The sequence below is a fragment of the Hipposideros armiger genome, unplaced genomic scaffold (genome assembly GCF_001890085.2).
Source record: "Hipposideros armiger isolate ML-2016 unplaced genomic scaffold, ASM189008v1 scaffold_807, whole genome shotgun sequence".
Taxonomy (NCBI): Eukaryota; Metazoa; Chordata; class Mammalia; order Chiroptera; family Hipposideridae; genus Hipposideros; species Hipposideros armiger.
Window position 1 is genome coordinate 698,850 of NW_017732157.1, and position 14,804 is coordinate 713,653.

General features: G+C 51.9%; 3 protein-coding genes across 7 annotated transcripts in view; 2 read left to right on the plus strand and 1 right to left on the minus strand.

Annotated features, from left to right (window-relative positions):
- Positions 1–92, plus strand: part of RNASE13 (ribonuclease A family member 13 (inactive)) — a 31,877-nt gene extending 31,785 nt beyond the window's left edge. The window contains exon 4 of the transcript XR_002122370.1: positions 5–92. The gene's annotated coding sequence lies outside the window, so the exon portion shown is untranslated. The remainder of the gene's footprint in view (positions 1–4) is intronic.
- On the minus strand, positions 5–6,989 carry TPPP2 (tubulin polymerization promoting protein family member 2). 5 transcript variants are annotated; one of them, XM_019628774.1, is made up of 5 exons: positions 6,719–6,989; positions 3,187–3,334; positions 2,538–2,716; positions 2,146–2,299; positions 5–1,366 (listed from the first exon to the last, which is right to left on the minus strand). In XM_019628774.1, the coding sequence occupies exons 3-5, from the start codon at positions 2,708–2,710 to the stop codon at positions 1,181–1,183; spliced, it is 513 nt and encodes a 170-aa protein (XP_019484319.1). In that variant the 5' UTR covers positions 2,711–2,716; positions 3,187–3,334; positions 6,719–6,989; the 3' UTR covers positions 5–1,180. The 5 variants fall into 5 exon arrangements, with proteins under 5 accessions (XP_019484319.1, XP_019484320.1, XP_019484322.1 ...); XM_019628775.1 differs by having other exon boundaries at positions 6,694–6,989; XM_019628777.1 differs by lacking the exon at positions 6,719–6,989 and adding an exon at positions 6,224–6,411.
- The window catches only part of NDRG2 (NDRG family member 2), a 9,611-nt gene continuing 1,308 nt past the window's right edge, over positions 6,502–14,804 (plus strand). The window contains exons 1-16 of the mRNA XM_019628719.1: positions 6,502–6,577; positions 8,978–9,058; positions 9,385–9,426; positions 9,781–9,886; positions 10,092–10,212; positions 10,374–10,436; positions 11,367–11,427; positions 11,645–11,731; positions 11,939–11,995; positions 12,171–12,274; positions 13,309–13,353; positions 13,640–13,691; positions 13,946–13,993; positions 14,273–14,308; positions 14,460–14,511; positions 14,744–14,802. Of these exons, the coding sequence (XP_019484264.1) occupies positions 8,984–9,058; positions 9,385–9,426; positions 9,781–9,886; positions 10,092–10,212; positions 10,374–10,436; positions 11,367–11,427; positions 11,645–11,731; positions 11,939–11,995; positions 12,171–12,274; positions 13,309–13,353; positions 13,640–13,691; positions 13,946–13,993; positions 14,273–14,308; positions 14,460–14,511; positions 14,744–14,802 (1,008 nt within the window). The 5' untranslated portion in view covers positions 6,502–6,577; positions 8,978–8,983. The remainder of the gene's footprint in view (positions 6,578–8,977; positions 9,059–9,384; positions 9,427–9,780; positions 9,887–10,091; positions 10,213–10,373; positions 10,437–11,366; positions 11,428–11,644; positions 11,732–11,938; positions 11,996–12,170; positions 12,275–13,308; positions 13,354–13,639; positions 13,692–13,945; positions 13,994–14,272; positions 14,309–14,459; positions 14,512–14,743; positions 14,803–14,804) is intronic.

The window sequence follows — 14,804 nt, forward strand, 5'->3', positions numbered from 1 at the left end:
ACAGGCTCACCGGAGTTTCAAGTTACCTTCTTTGACCTATCCCCCCGAAGACTCCTATATCCTGTTCCTTTCCAAAGCTTCTCCTGATGTCTTCCAAACTCTAGGATCTACTGCTGACAAGATGGGTGAAGTGGGCCTAGCTGTAGTTACAGAAGGTTTTTTGTTTTTGTTTTTTTTTAACTTGGTGTGCCCCGACCTATTTCAAAAGGGATAAGAAGCTGGAAGGGTGGATCAGATCGTGGAGGGCATGCCTCAGATTTGAGAAGCACCCAGAAGGCTTTAAAGACACATCTGAGTTATGTAAGATATCACCATTGGATGAAACTGGGTGAAGGGTACATGGAACCTCTCTGTACTATTTTTGTATCTTCCTGTGCATCTATAATCATTTAAAAATAAAAAGATGAAAGACACATCTGACTCAGTTCTAATTTCATCCCTTTTTCCTCAGTGCACTAGAACTCCTGCTCTTGAAGTCCTGGAGGTTCCCCACCCTGGCCATCTTCCTGGTCTACCTGTAGCAATCGATAGGCTCTTCTGTTCCATGTGAACTATGATGGAGGTGCAGTGGGGGTAAAACTCACTTCAGGCTAGGTGTTGCCAACAGAGTATCCCTTCCCCCAGCTCTGGGACAAACTTGTAATAGGAATCAGCCTAAGTAGATCCTTGGCCCACTTTAGCTGGCTTCTATTTCTCCCCCAACAAAACCTGCATTGCAGTAGACGAGGAAAGTGAAGGGACAGGGGTCTGGTTAGTGGTATCTGGGTCATCCTTCATCAGATCAGGAATTGCTACTCCCCTTTGGCGGGTAGAAGGGGGTGCATACCAGTAATATGTGAATGCAAGTAGCAAATACTTTTGCCTCCACAGTTGGTTTATCTCTTACCTCCAAATATATTCCACAGCTCTGATCTTAGAAGAGTTGTTTAGGGGAATGCTACCTTATGGCTTGGAGGCATCAGGCTAAGTAGGGCAAGAAATGGAGAGCTGGAAACCCCGACTCCTTGGGCTTTCTCTCCCCTCCTCTCTCTCTCTGTACACCCAAAGGCCCACCCATCCCTCACTCTGGTGGCAGACAGAGATCATGAGCTGTTGCACACACAGATGTTTATTGTTCTCCAAGCCTCCCGATGTTAAAGATGCATGGTCAAGGGCTGGCAGACTAAGATGAAGCTGCTCCCTACTTGTCCTTTTTGTCATAGGTGCCGGCACCCGTGTAGCCACTCACATAGCCTGAGTTGTCAGTCATCTCTTCCCGTCCTGCGATGCCTTTGCCCTTGCCACTCTCGTCAAAGCGCTCCTTGTGGGAGCCAGTGTACTTGCTGGTGTCTGTCAGTCGGCTCACCCCACCCACGGTAGTTGCTTTCTGCAAGCCAGAGGATAACGGGTCTGATCCCCTTTCCTTCCCATCCACTATCACACCCCTTCTCTAAAGATGGTTTTTGATTCTGCTGGTTCTCAGAGCTCTTGTTCTACCTATGGCATGGTGCTGCTTTCTCAGGGCCCAGATGCTGCCATGGGCAGGAACTGTGACAAAAGCCACCCACTCATGGGGGAGGAGGAGTCTAGTATATGGGAGTGAGTGGACTATGTGTGGATTTTTCTGCTTCCAGGGGAGTTATTTTGGCCAGACTGAAGCCAGATAACTTCAACCCCAGGCTCAATATGCAAGGTCCCTCCTACAGGGTAGGTCTTATTTGAAACCTAGAGTAGAAAGAGCTCTTAGTAGAGAGGGGACAGATAGGAAACAGAGAGTGGGTGAGAGGCAAGAAGTCAGAGATTAGACCTTACATAAGAGCAGGAAGAGAAGTGGGGATCAGGTACCAAGTTCTCTGCACTCAGTGTCCATCAGGCCCTAGTTGCCCAGCTCAAATGCTGGACTCTTGGGAATGAGTCTAAATTTGACGATTATAATAGCTGTGGACCTTGGGCAAGTCACTTCCCCTCTCTGGGCTACAGTTTCCTCACCTCTGAAATGACTAGATGATCTCTCAAGTCTGTTCCAGTACCAACAGTGCCACAGAGGCTTTCTGCCCTGTCCCCTGACAGTACCACTACTGGCGGGCGTAAGGGTGGGAGAGGAAACGGAGCATAAGAGATTTAGGGAAGTAGGGTCAAGCATTAGGGATGAAGAATGACACTCACAGTAACACCCGTGATAGCTGGATCCTTGCCCTCCATGTGTTTATAAATGTTCTCCAGGGCTTCATCTGGGTTCTTCCCCTTGAACCGCTTCTGGCCCAGTTCCTTCATTGCTTCCTGGAACTGTTCAAATGTGATGGTTCGAGCATTCTTGGCCCTGGTCAGTGAGACAAATCCAGGAACTCTGGAACATGAACTCGTCACTTTCTAAGGTCCAACCCTCCCCTTACTCAGACTTGGCCACCTAGTGTCTGCAAGACAGGGAGTAGACAATGCCAGGTACCCAGTAGATGCTCAGTAGCCCCATTACAAATGGTCCATCACATGGACTCTTCCATGTCCCACTAGCTTGTTTGTTCTACTCACCACCCCCACTTCCATGTTTGGTTCCTTACTTGACTTTGCTGAACACAATGTCCACATCAGTGGAGGTGACTGTCTTGCCATCCATGATGCCACAGTCTTTGCACAGCTTGGAGAAGTTCTTGTTGTTCATTTCAGTGCCACTGCTTGATGACTCTCCGAAGACAGCAAACCGCTGGAATGTTTTTTCTGCTTCTGATGCCATGGTCAGCTGGAGGTGGGGGAGGACAGTAAAGGTGGAGACTCGGGGGCAGAGGAAGGAGGGGAAGGGAGGACTCAGGAGTAAGATGCATGGGGAGTTAAGATAAAATCTGAATCAGCAGTAGGAATAAACCCCTCCTCCCTGTTCCTCTCTCCCCACTTCCCTCTCACTCCCATCCCACCTACTGCTCTCAGCTCTAGAGATATTAGTGGAGATCCCACATGCTGAGTAATCATCACCACCACCCACGTCCCCACTTTTGGTACCTAAGAGTGTCCGGATGGTGTCTGACCCTTCCCAGCCTTTGTATGTAAGTGTATGCAGATATGTGGGAACCAGCTGGCTGGGGAGACTATGTGGCAATGCAGAGACAGAAGTGGGGAGGAGAGGGAAGTTTCTATGACCTCAGTAGTGTTTCTGTGACATCACCTCAGCTACAGCCCTAGTTTTGGGGGGGAGGGGTCTTTTGGTTTTCCTACCTTGCATGTTGCATTGAGCAAGTTGCCAACCTTCTGATCTCTGCAGATGATCCAACTTCCCTCATCATTCCAGTCCAGCTTGACCAAGTCCTCTGGGTCCTGGTCAAATTACCTTATGCTCCTGCCCCTCAACAAAAGCTGAGGAGAGCTGGGGGGAGGAGTTAATAAAAACAGGTTGGCATCAGTCCAATATTACTCTCCAGGCCCAGGCCAACAGGGAGAATCCCACTGGCTTTGGCAGACTAACCTCAGTAAGAGCTTTAAATGGTGTCCAATGTTGGGCCTAATATGGAAAGGGCACAGGCCTTAGAGTATAACAGATCTGGGTGGGTCAGGGTGAAATAGGTCAGAGTGAAGGTGGGTCTGACTCTGAAATTCTTCCAGATAAGTTTCTGTGCAGGTCAAGAATTTTCCTTAGGGGTTCCTCTAGCCTTTTCTCTAGCCAGAAACCATCTAGATGGGTGAATGTCAGAGATCCCAAAATAGAGCAACTAGGTTGGCGACTTCCCTCTCCTTTCTGTCTAATCAGTCACCAATTCCCATGAATGTTTTTTCCTTGTCTTACAAATCCATTCCTTTCTTTCCATTCCTATTACTCCCATACATGAAGTCCCTATCATCTTATATCTAGTTGATTACCCTAGCTTCTAAATGACCTCTTTACTAAGTTGAATTCTTCACCCCCACCCACCCCATAATCCATCTCTATTACCCCCCATCAGATTAATTTTCACAAAACTATTTTTTATCCATTACTCCTGCTCAAGAACTTCTGCTCTATGCATCTTTGGTGTCAAACCTTTTTGCTTGTCGTTTAAGGACCTTCACACTTGACCCCAACCTACCTTACCAAATATAAGCCACCTCTCATCAACATTATTCTTCATCTGGGGCCATAATGGCCTAATCATTATGTGCTTGAGAGGCTACCTCATAGTGGAAAGAGTATACATAGCCTTGGAGTGGAATGATTCAGAGTCAGGACTTGAGTCCTAGATATGTCCTTTACTGGCTGGTTGGCCTTGGGCAAGTCACTAAACATCTCTAAGCTTCAGTTTCCTCATATGTACAGTGAGGACAATATTTATCCTATAGTATTGGGGAATACTACACGGGAAGTACCTTGCAAAAAGTAGCTACTATTCCATTCTTCAAAATAACTGTATATTTCTGCCCCCAAACTTTCCCTCAGGCTCTTCTTGGATAGAATGCCCCTCTCTCCTACTCAAATACTCCATGGTTGCACTCCTCATAGGGTGGTTCACCCTAGGAACTGAAGCCTTTTCCTCCTCTGAATTATACTAAGACAATGGATCCTAGCCTGTGTGGGCTGCAGTCTACTGGGGTGAGGATTTCTGAATTATTGCAAGGGCTCCTGGAATCTATATGTACATAGAAGATCACCAATGAATAAATAATATTCATTTGCACACGTAGGTATTACTATATACATAGATGATGTGGTTATCAGAATACTGTACAAACTTACTTGAAAGTATTGCTGAATTAATGGTTATCTCTATCAGAAGATACTAAAACCAAGATGTGGGGATGGAACTCTCTGATCTCCCACTTGAGAAGGGTGGGAAACTATTGCCATAGGATTTATTGTCTAAACAATTCATCTTATATAAAGATCGTTTTTCTTGACTTTTTCTCTCTTTATAGCTTCTCTCAACTATTCGAACATAAGCTTCTAGACTACAGAGAGTATGATTAGACTTTACACTTCTTTGAATTCCATCTATACAGTGGCTTGCATACATAGCAGGTACTGAAAACTGTTGCTTAGTTGAAGGCACCGTTTGAAGCTGCTTCTGGCCTAAGAAACGGAAGTTAGAGAGGTTATCCTTGTTGGGCCACTTACACCAGGGTTGGGCTAGGACCTGCCCTGACAGAGAGTAACCTTACCTTAGGGGCAGAAGCAGCCTCATTTCTGCCTGCAGACTGAGACCCCTAGGACTAGGAAGCTAATAGATCCCCAGTGGAAATTTCCCACCTCCTGCCTGCCCCTGCGTAGGCCCCTTATCAGGTTCCCCCTGAGTCATCCTGACCTAGAGACGAATTTAGATGCTGGAACCTCCAGGTCCTTCCCTCCCCCACTCCAAGTAAGACTACTTTAGACACATCAGAGAAAGCAGCAAACAAAAGTTCTAACTCTAGACATTCTTTCTCACCCAGTTCCAGGAGGGCTGGTAAGATCTGTCTCCTTTCCTAGGCATCTTTATGTATGCTCTAATTCCAGCAGGTTTTCCTTGTTCAGGAGAGTGTTAAACTGGCATCCAGAGGGGAGAAGGGACTAGGCAAGAAGCCAGAGTGTCCAGCTTCTGTGCCAGTTTCTGGGAAAATAGCTATGAAGGGAGTGGGGGAAGGAAATAGAGGAAACCTTGGGTGCTCCAAATTAGGGAATGTAGGGGGGTCCTTTAGATTTGGGATTGTTGAAAGCTGGCTTTTATCCTGACCAGTTCTCCTACTCTGGGTTACCTCCTTTCTCTTAGCCCCTCCTTCTTTCCAATAGACCCTGCCAAGTGGGGATGAAAGGGGCATTGATGTTCCTTGGATGAGGGGGGGAGGGGGTTGTGGGCGGTGAGGGGGTAGTTCCCAGGCAGGAGGGCAATTTGGGGGTCTTGGGGGGTGGCAGTCTCTGCTGGTGTTGCAGTTGGCAGCTTCAGTTCCATTGGCCATTGTTCCCAACTGGCCTGGTGCCCAGCCCCCAAATGGCAACTCAGGAACCAGGCTGAAGGAGAATGGGGTGGGGACCCTGGGGGGAGGGGAGCTGGAAGGGGTGCTGGTGGGGAGACATTCAATCTGGTTTCCTTTTGTCTAAGGCAACTTCGAATTCCCTTAGCCACATCACTATCCCATTCAAGGTGGCCTTCCTCTTAGGGGCACAGGGAGGGTGCACCTAGGTAGGGCGATGGCAGAGCAAGTGAGGAGTCCAGGGGAGCAAATGCACCCAGGCCCTCAGAGAGACGCAGCAGTCCCTGAGAAACCGTCGCCTGGGCATTGCGATTCGGTTGGGCCGAGCTGGTCTCACCTTCCTTCTTTGGGCCGGACTAGGAGGGGTTAGCGCCGAAGCCACAGGGTCTCTTGGGTTCCAGCCCGGGACACTGCGTCCTCCTCAAGCCCCCACTCCACCCTCGCAGAGTAACTCCGCCTCCGCGCCTGTTTACCCCAGAGTCAGAGCTCCTGGGGGTCCCTGGCCCCTCCCCCCGCCCCCCCTTGGGGCCTTGACCCGGGACTCCCCGTTGGCCATCCTCTTCCCCCCTCTTGCAATCTCCCTCTATTTATAGCGGTCCCCCGCATTCCCCGCCCCCCCTTCTCCGCCTTGTTTTCCAACTTCTCTGGGAGCAGCCGGACAGCAGGCGTCAGGACGCAGCAGAAAGAGGAGGTACCAGGACCCTGGGCGCCCCGGAGTTGGAACTCCAGCTCCCTCGACGTCCCCCCCACCCCCACTCCCCAGTCAGTGCTGGCACACCTGCCCCTCCCAGCTGGCGAGACCCCCACCTCCTCTGCAGCGATCCCCGCCCACCTCCTCCTTCCTGAACCAGGCTCCTTCCGGGCAGGCGGAGTCGAAATCGTGGGTGTCAGCACCCTGGGTTCGCCTCCCCCTACTCGACCCCTCAAATGAGTATGGGGGCGAAGGAAAGGGGCCACAGTGCGACAGGCAGACCCAGGTCACGGGTGGGTGGTGTTGAGGGCGGCCGTGGGGATTCCCCGTAGGACTCAGGGATCCCTGCACACCCCACGACCGCCTGGTTGCGAGAGGATGTGTAGGGAGCGCGCGCGGACACTGGAAGCACCCACAGTTTGCTTTTCTTAGAGTTCCCCTCCACCGCCCCCGCCCGCACAGTCGCCCTCCGGAGCGGCAGACAGCCTGGGGCGGGGTAAGGGGGGCGTGTTTACTGGGGGTCTGGGGCGGATCCGCGGGGAGCTGGCGGCCGGTGGGCGGGCCGGGGGCGGGTCTGCGGGGAGCCCGAGTTCGGGCGGGCCGGAGAGTCAAAGGCAAGTGAAGGTGGAAGCGGCCGCGGAGGCAGCAGGTAGGGGGAGGGGCAGGCGAGGGGCCGAAGGGCCTGGCTGGCGCCAGCAGGGCCGGTGGGCGGTTTGATCCTAATCTCTGGTAGCCGACCGCTGGGGGAAGGGGCCCGCGAGGAGGGGGCGCTGGGCTGCTGCGCACAAAGACGAGGTTCGGCGAGCAGCAGGGCGTGTTTGGGGCGTGCGCGAGGTTGTGTCCAGGGTCCAGGGAGCTCAGTGCCCGCCGCGCAAGGATGTCGGTCCCCACGCGGGCGGGCAGCGTAGGGACTCGTACAGACCGGTCCCGGGTGCTGGGCCCGGTCAGTCCCATTCCTCCTATCCATCTTGCCCAGCTGACGCTCGGCCCTTGCGGGTCGTCAGTCAGGGGAGGCTGGGAGGAGATTTTGGGACCGCCTTCCTCGCCTTTCTCCACTCGCGGGACCTACACCGAGACTGGGTGGAGGAGATAAGAGAAGGCACGAGGCTTTTAAAATTCTTTTTTTTTTTCATGGCGGAGGGAAGCAGCCATGCTCTGCTACCCCATCTCACTCGAGAGCTGTCAAAAGTTCTGGGGATCCCCTAGTCTCCACTTCTAGTTTGCAAATGGAAAATTGAAGCCAAGAGTAGTACTGACTGGGCCAAGGTCACACCAGTAGAGGAAAAGCCCGGGACTAGAATCCAGAGGCGCTGACACAAGCCACGCTCCTTTCTCCACATCAGCACTTCCTTCTTTCCTCGCCCCAGCCTGGACTTGACACCAGTTCTCCGTGTTCCCCGCAGGCCCCTCCAGCCTGTATTGGTTCTAGCTGAAACCTAGAGAAGATGTATTCACTGGACTCAGGGGTACAGACTGGGGAGGATTAGTGACCTGGGGAGGGTTGGTGACTCAGATAGTCCAGGTCTTGGCTGAGGGTTTCTTTCTGTCCCTAAAAGACCCAGGGTCTGTCTCCCATGTCATTCACCTCATTGCCTTGTTTTCTCAGACCCCAGAGCCAGGAGCAGTGAGAACCCTGACCCCTAACCCCATTGAATCCAGCCAATAGGAGCCCAGTAAGTGACCCCACCCCCAGGCTGCAGGCTCTTTACTGTGCATGTCTGCAGGCATGCTCTGCTCCTCACTGGCCCCACTAATGTTGAATATATGCTAATTTATTCAGTGGGGAGGGACAGCCTTGGGAAGAAGGGAGACTTTGGGTCAGTTGGGCACAGATGTCCCTTGTCCCTCTTTTCTTGTTTCTCCCCTCCCCCTCTTAGTCATGTTACTCAGGTCATTTTTAGCCCCTTTCCTTTTGAGCTGCTGACCTTGGGGCTTTAGTTGAAGGTTATAGTCAGTTGTGATGTCTCACTATTCATCCCTTAGTACTTTTGGAGTACCCAGTCACTGAGCCACGAGTTTCACCCCCTACCTAACTGGGGGTGTGGGGTGGCCCTTTAATACAGCCTGGGAAACTGGACTGTTGCTGGTCCACCCTGATATTTACTTCCAGAACAGGGGAGGAGGGTCCCGAGGTGTGGGTGTTGAGGGGAACAGTGGGGATGGCCAGTTCGAGGAGAAGTGCTGGAGAAGTGCTGTCCTGGTTCTTACACAACCCCTTCTCCCAGTGGCCTGGACATGGAGCTGGGGCAGGAAAGGCTTTCTGTGTCCTGGAGTCGTCTTCAGCTCCTGGGGCCACCTGCACCCTGCATTGTCCTGTCCTGAGAGAGGAGGCAGGTATTCAAGGAGATGTGGGAGTGTAGAGACAACCTCCCCAATCTCGGTGTTTCCTTACCCTGCCAGGCCACCATGACGGAGCTGCAGGAGGTGCAGATCACAGAGGAGAAGCCACTGTTGCCAGGGCAGACACCTGAGATGGCCAAGGTTATTAGATACTCTCTGATCCCCACACCCGAATTCCAGACCTCCAGGCATCCTCCTCATCGCCTACCTTTCCAAACCCAGAATCGCCTTCTAACCCACACCCCCACTTTCTCCACCTGTACCCAACTTTCTCTCCCTATATACCATAATTTGGAGTCCAGGCCTTTGTCATGCCACTGTACTAATCTTCATCCTTTCCATGTCTCTTGTCATCTTTCTGTCTCTGATCTCGTGGTCTCTCTTCCTACCTCTTTTTATCTGTGTCTGTCTCTCCATCTGTGACTCTACATGGCTGTGTGTTTCTGTCTGTGTGTGTCTCTCCCCAGGAGGCTGAGTTAGCTGCCCGAATCCTCCTGGACCAGGGACAGGTAACAGCTTGGGGCAGTCCCAGGGTGGGAGGAGGGGCTCTCCTCCCCCCACTACCTGGCTCTCTTTTCTGCTTCCTTCAAGTCCTGTCCTTTCCCATCCCCATCTTTTTTTCTTCCCTTTTCGCTTTTCAGAGTTCCTTGATGCTCTCCAATCTTTTATTATTCTTTTCCACCTTCAAAAATCATCTTTCACTGTCATATTTACCTGAACTAAATTCTTGCTGAGCGTATTGCTAATACTTTGTTCCCTTTTCCTTTTTTGCCCCACACCAACTCCCCAACTTTTGTGGAGGTCCTTCTGCCTCTTTTCCTCTCAGCCTAATTCCTACCTGATGGTGACCTGTTTTCCTGCAGACTCACTCTGTGGAGACACCTTATGGCTCTGTCAGTTTTACTGTCTATGGCACCCCCAAACCAAAACGCCCAGCGATACTCACCTACCATGATGTGGGACTCAACTGTAAGGATCTTCACTTCCCTTCCCACTCCTTTTGGGAAGAGCCTGGGGGGAGGGTCCGCATGGGCAGGAAGGGAGCCATGTGGCATGTCAAGGAGAAGTTCTCTCCTAGTCTGACTCTGGCATTGAAAGAAAGAGGGTGGGTTCTGACTCGGGGATACGGTCTCCTGTCTGATTCTACTGTTGGGGTTATGGGGATTCTCTTTAGATAAATCTTGCTTCCAGCCGCTGTTTCAGTTCGGGGATATGCAGGAAATCATTCAGAACTTCGTACGGGTTCACGTGGATGCTCCTGGGATGGAAGAGGGGGCTCCTGTATTCCCTTTGGGGTGAGAATTAGCTCCTTCCCTCCTTATCAGACTGTGAGGTACAGGGCAGGTATAGGGAGGATTGGACTAAGGGAGGAGGAAAGGGGGGGCAATGGTGATTCTGCGACAGGATGACAGTGGGGGCAGGTTGGTTTTTTCCTTAACATTCCTCTCTTCCCCAGATATCAGTACCCGTCTCTGGACCAGCTTGCGGACATGATCCCTTGTATCCTGCAGTACTTAAAGTAAGAAGCCTGGGGATCACTTCAAACCAGAGTTCTCTTTCCAGCACAAAGTGGCCTTTAAAACTCCTATGTCCACCAGGGTTCCTGGGCGAGTTTTGGTCTCTGGCCTAGATAGATCCTTCTTGGCGCCATGCTCCCAACCTGATTGTTGAGAGGAAGGAGGGTGGGTTTGGAAAACTGACTTGAGTCAGCCGAGCAGGCCTAAAGGATGGAGGACAGAAAAAGGAAGGGACTATGGGAGGCCCTGCCTCAGGCTGAGGAGGGATCAGGAAGCTAGAGAGGAAAAGGAGGGGGTGACATAATCCCTGAGGAACCAGACAGACCTGTCTCTGTTCCTCAGTTCCTCCCCCCCCCCCATATGCACACCTGGGAGCTGGGAGCCCTGTGTGTGAGGGAGAGTGGGAGAAGGAGAAGGCCAGGCAAGGCCTCCTTGGCATGTACATGAAGCACTGATGACTCCTGGCCTCTCCTTGGCTTGGCTTATCCTGGACACCAGAGACCCAGGCAGCTCTGGTTTAACCTTTGGCTCTCTTTAGCCCCACTCTTCCTGTTCCCTGAAGTCGTGTTGTGTTTTTTTTTTTTTTACATCTTGCTTCAAGTTCCCTTCTTTTCAGTTCCTCTAGAGGAACCAGGAACTAAAATGGAACAAGCTGAACTAGCTCCTGAAAACAGAATGGACAAAAAGCTGCCTAGGAAAAGAGTATCTGGTGTGTTGGTGGGTGGGTGTTTCTTTTTAAGATACTAGTTCTCCAAGAGGGAGCTGGGGAAAGACTTCAGGGTCTTACACTGATTATAAGTGTTAGCTTTTGAGCTCTTTGGCAGGTCCCTTTCTGTCCTTGGTGCCTGTGGCCTTAGGAAAGAGGGTGAGGAGTTTGGAGAATCAAAGTTTTGGACACCAGGGCTCATTGGACATACATTTCCCTTCTACAGTTTCTCCACAATAATTGGAGTTGGTGTTGGAGCTGGAGCCTACATCCTGTCACGATATGCTGTAAGAAATAAAAATCACCAGATAGGGAAAGGCAGGTCTAAGGCCCGTGGCAGGCTGATGAAGAGAGTATTGTGCGCTAGTGTGTGTGTGCCGGGAGGACATGGGTCCAAGGGTGGGGGGAGAGGCCCCATGGGACCCTAAGAGTGGGTGAAACTCAGCGGCGAGGGGACATGGCCATGCCCCGCCTCTGATTTCCCTGCTTTCTGCTGCCCTTCAGCTTAACCACCAGGATACAGTTGAGGGTCTTGTCCTCATCAACATTGATCCCAATGCCAAGGGTTGGATGGACTGGGCAGCCCACAAGGTTTGGAGGGGCCTGTGTGCTGAGATCTAGGGTGGGGGTTCCCTTATATGGGTCCAGTTAGGCTCTATCAGTATAACTGATTGGCCTGTAAACTTCAACGGGGGTGGGGGGGAGGGGGGCATAGAGCAGGAAAGAAGCTGGGTCACTATTTCTGGGTCTCTTCTCCCCATAATATCTTGAGCTTTCTCACCTGCCCTTTCCTGACAGCTTACAGGCCTTACCTCTTCCATTTCGGAGATGATTCTTGGACATCTTTTCAGCCCGGTAAGTGGTTGTGGAAGATGGAGGGAGAAGAGAGGACCAGCAGGGACTTGAGTGCTTAGGGTGAATCCCTTAGCTGGGACAGGATGTAGGGAGGGAAGAAAGCTTGCCGCTTCACATCCAGGAACTGTTGGCTTCTCTTCCCCACCCTAATTTTTCTCCGCCTTCTTTACTTCAGGAAGAGCTGTCTGGAAATTCTGAGTTGATACAAAAGTATAGAAATATCATTACACATGCACCCAACCTGGAGAACATTGAACTGTACTGGAACAGCTATAACAAGTGAGTGGGCAGTGTGTGTGTGCGCGTGTGCATGTGAAAGCAATGTAGAAGCAGTGACCGGGGGTGATGGGGAGGCCAGAGAGGAGGAGGCAGAAGTCCGGAAGGTCCACGGTGTGCAGGGAGGGTGGGATTTGCTGTGCAGCTGGGGCAGCTGCAGGACAGACCCAGAGGGAAGAATTGTGAGGAGCTGTCCCCCTGTCTCCTGTTTACTTCCCTTGCAGTTTTGGATTTCCGGAAGTAAGATGATGATCTGTCCTTGTGCCCTTCCTCCCTGTTCACCACCCTCTGACCAGGGACTTGGGGCGCAGTGTCTGTAGGGATTGTGCTTGAGGCCCGCCTATCACCTATCACCTATCACCTTCCCTTTTTGTTCCCACTTTTTTTTAAAAGATTTTATTGGGGAATTGGGGAAGGGGAACAGCCATTGTTGTCCTTCAGTCTTAGTTGTGGAGGGTGCAGCTAGCTCAGCTCCAAGTCCAGTTGCCATCCGGCCACCCGTCAGCAGCTCACGGCCACTCAGCTCAAGGTGCCCTGTTCAATCTTAGTTGTGGTGGGCATAGCCCACCATCCCATACGGGAGTGAAACTGGCAACCTTGTTGCTAAAAGTGCAAGCTCCAACCACTGAGCCCTACGGCCGCCTGTGGGCAGCTCAGCTCAAGGTGCCGTGTTCAATCTTAGTTGCGGGTGGGCATAGCCCACCATCCCATGTGGGAGTCGAACCAGCAACCTTGTTGTTAGGAGCACGTGCTCTCACCAGCTGAGCCATCTTGCCACCTGTTGGCAGCTCAGCAGCAGCTCAGCTCGCGTGCAGCTCATTGGCCTATGTGGGAATCGAACAGGTGACCCTGTTTCCTAGAACTCACGCTCTTAACCAACTGAGCCCCTTGGCTGGCCCTCGTTCCCACTTTTAGTCACCAATATATGATTGTAGTTTTGGATAGAAAGGTAGCTGCTTCATGGGGGAGATAGTTTATATCTGGATGGGTAACATTGCCTGCCTAAAATTCTTACTCCTCTTTTAACCTCTCTCTAGCCGCCGAGACCTGAACTTTGAGCGTGGAGGTGATATCACCCTCAAGTAAGACTTTAAGAGATACAGCTTTGCCTCTCTCCCTGGATCTTCCCTAGGTGCTTATATCCTTTAGAAGTGTTTAGAAGTGTTTTAGAGAGTGTTTTGCCAGGCAATTTTCTTGTCACCTCCCACCTCATCCCAATTAACAAATCACCACCCAGTAGGTCTTCTGCCTTTGAATCCTCTTGGTGAGTTCATAGGAGCCAGACATTTTTCCAGCTGCTCTTCTGGGAAGGAGGGGGGTGAGGGAATGCCAGGACTCACCACCTCCTCCCCAACTCTGTTCCTCTAGGTGCCCCGTGATGCTGGTGGTAGGAGACCAGGCACCCCACGAAGACGCAGTGGTCAGTAGGGAATCTGGGAGTGGGTGAGGGAGGTTTGGAGTCCTATGGTGGTGGTCAGAGGGGTATCTTGCCAAGAGGCAAGCTCAGTTTGGGACAGGGAGAGCAACTTTGGTGCATAAGAGGTTGATTCCTGGTAAGAAGGACATGGCAGGGGGCTGATAGGAAAGGAACTGGGGTCTGGGTTCCTGGGTCCTTTGGGTGGGAGGGGCCACAGGGAGTGTGGCCTCATTTATTCAGCTTCCTGCTTACTCCAGGTGGAATGTAACTCAAAGCTGGACCCCACCCAGACTTCTTTCCTCAAGGTCAGTAACCCTCCTCCATGCCCAGCCTGACTCCTGTCCAGAGCCGTATATCCTGAATCCTAGATTCCGCTTCCAGGCCTAGGCCTCCAGGGTCCTGCCTGGGAGCAAGCGGAGTGGATGAAGTAAACACAAAAACAAAACAACCAAAACCAATAAAACAAGAAACCCCTAAGGGCCTACAGTGGGGATGCAGGGGAGAGAGACCTTTTTCTACCTCCCAGCCCGGCTCACTGTATTCATGTGTGTATCACTTTCTCTGGGCGGCGCTCTCCTGAACAGATGGCCGACTCTGGAGGTCAGCCCCAGCTGACTCAGGTGAGTACCCCTGCCATCCGTGGGGTGGGGTATTCATGGCACTGGACTAGATACCCTTGGCCATTCATTCCCAAGCTGCCAGGGCCTGGGACTCCCGCGCAGCTCCTCACCTCACCTCACTGTCTCCCTCTCCTCATCTTTTCTTCCACAGCCAGGCAAGCTGACCGAGGCCATCAAGTACTTCCTGCAAGGCATGGGCTACAGTGAGTATAGGGGTCAGAGGCTCTAGTGAGGACGAGGGATTGCTACATAGGAGGAAGGTTGGCCACTGAGGGGAGGAAGCATTTTAGGCTAACTCCTGGGCTTAACCACCATCTGCCAAATCAAGCTCATTGACCCCCCTGGCCTCATCTGTACCCAGTCACCCCGCTCTGAGTTGCAGAATCTCTTCCCCAGCTCCTCTCTGACGGCCTGCGTATCCTTCTCTCTCCGCAGTGGCCTCGTCCTGCATGACTCGCCTGTCCCGTTCTCGCACAGCTTCCCTGACCAGTGCGGC

Excerpts from the sequence above, each read along its gene's own strand:
- TPPP2 (XM_019628774.1), bottom strand. The coding sequence starts at position 2,710 with ATGGCATCAGAAGCAGAAAAAACATTCCAGCGGTTTGCTGTCTTCGGA. Across the intron at positions 2,300-2,537 it reads ATTGTGTTCAGCAAAGTCAA|GGCCAAGAATGCTCGAACCA; the intron begins GTAAGGAACCAA and ends CTCACTGACCAG. Across the intron at positions 1,367-2,145 it reads CAGCTATCACGGGTGTTACT|AAAGCAACTACCGTGGGTGG; the intron begins GTGAGTGTCATT and ends TCTGGCTTGCAG.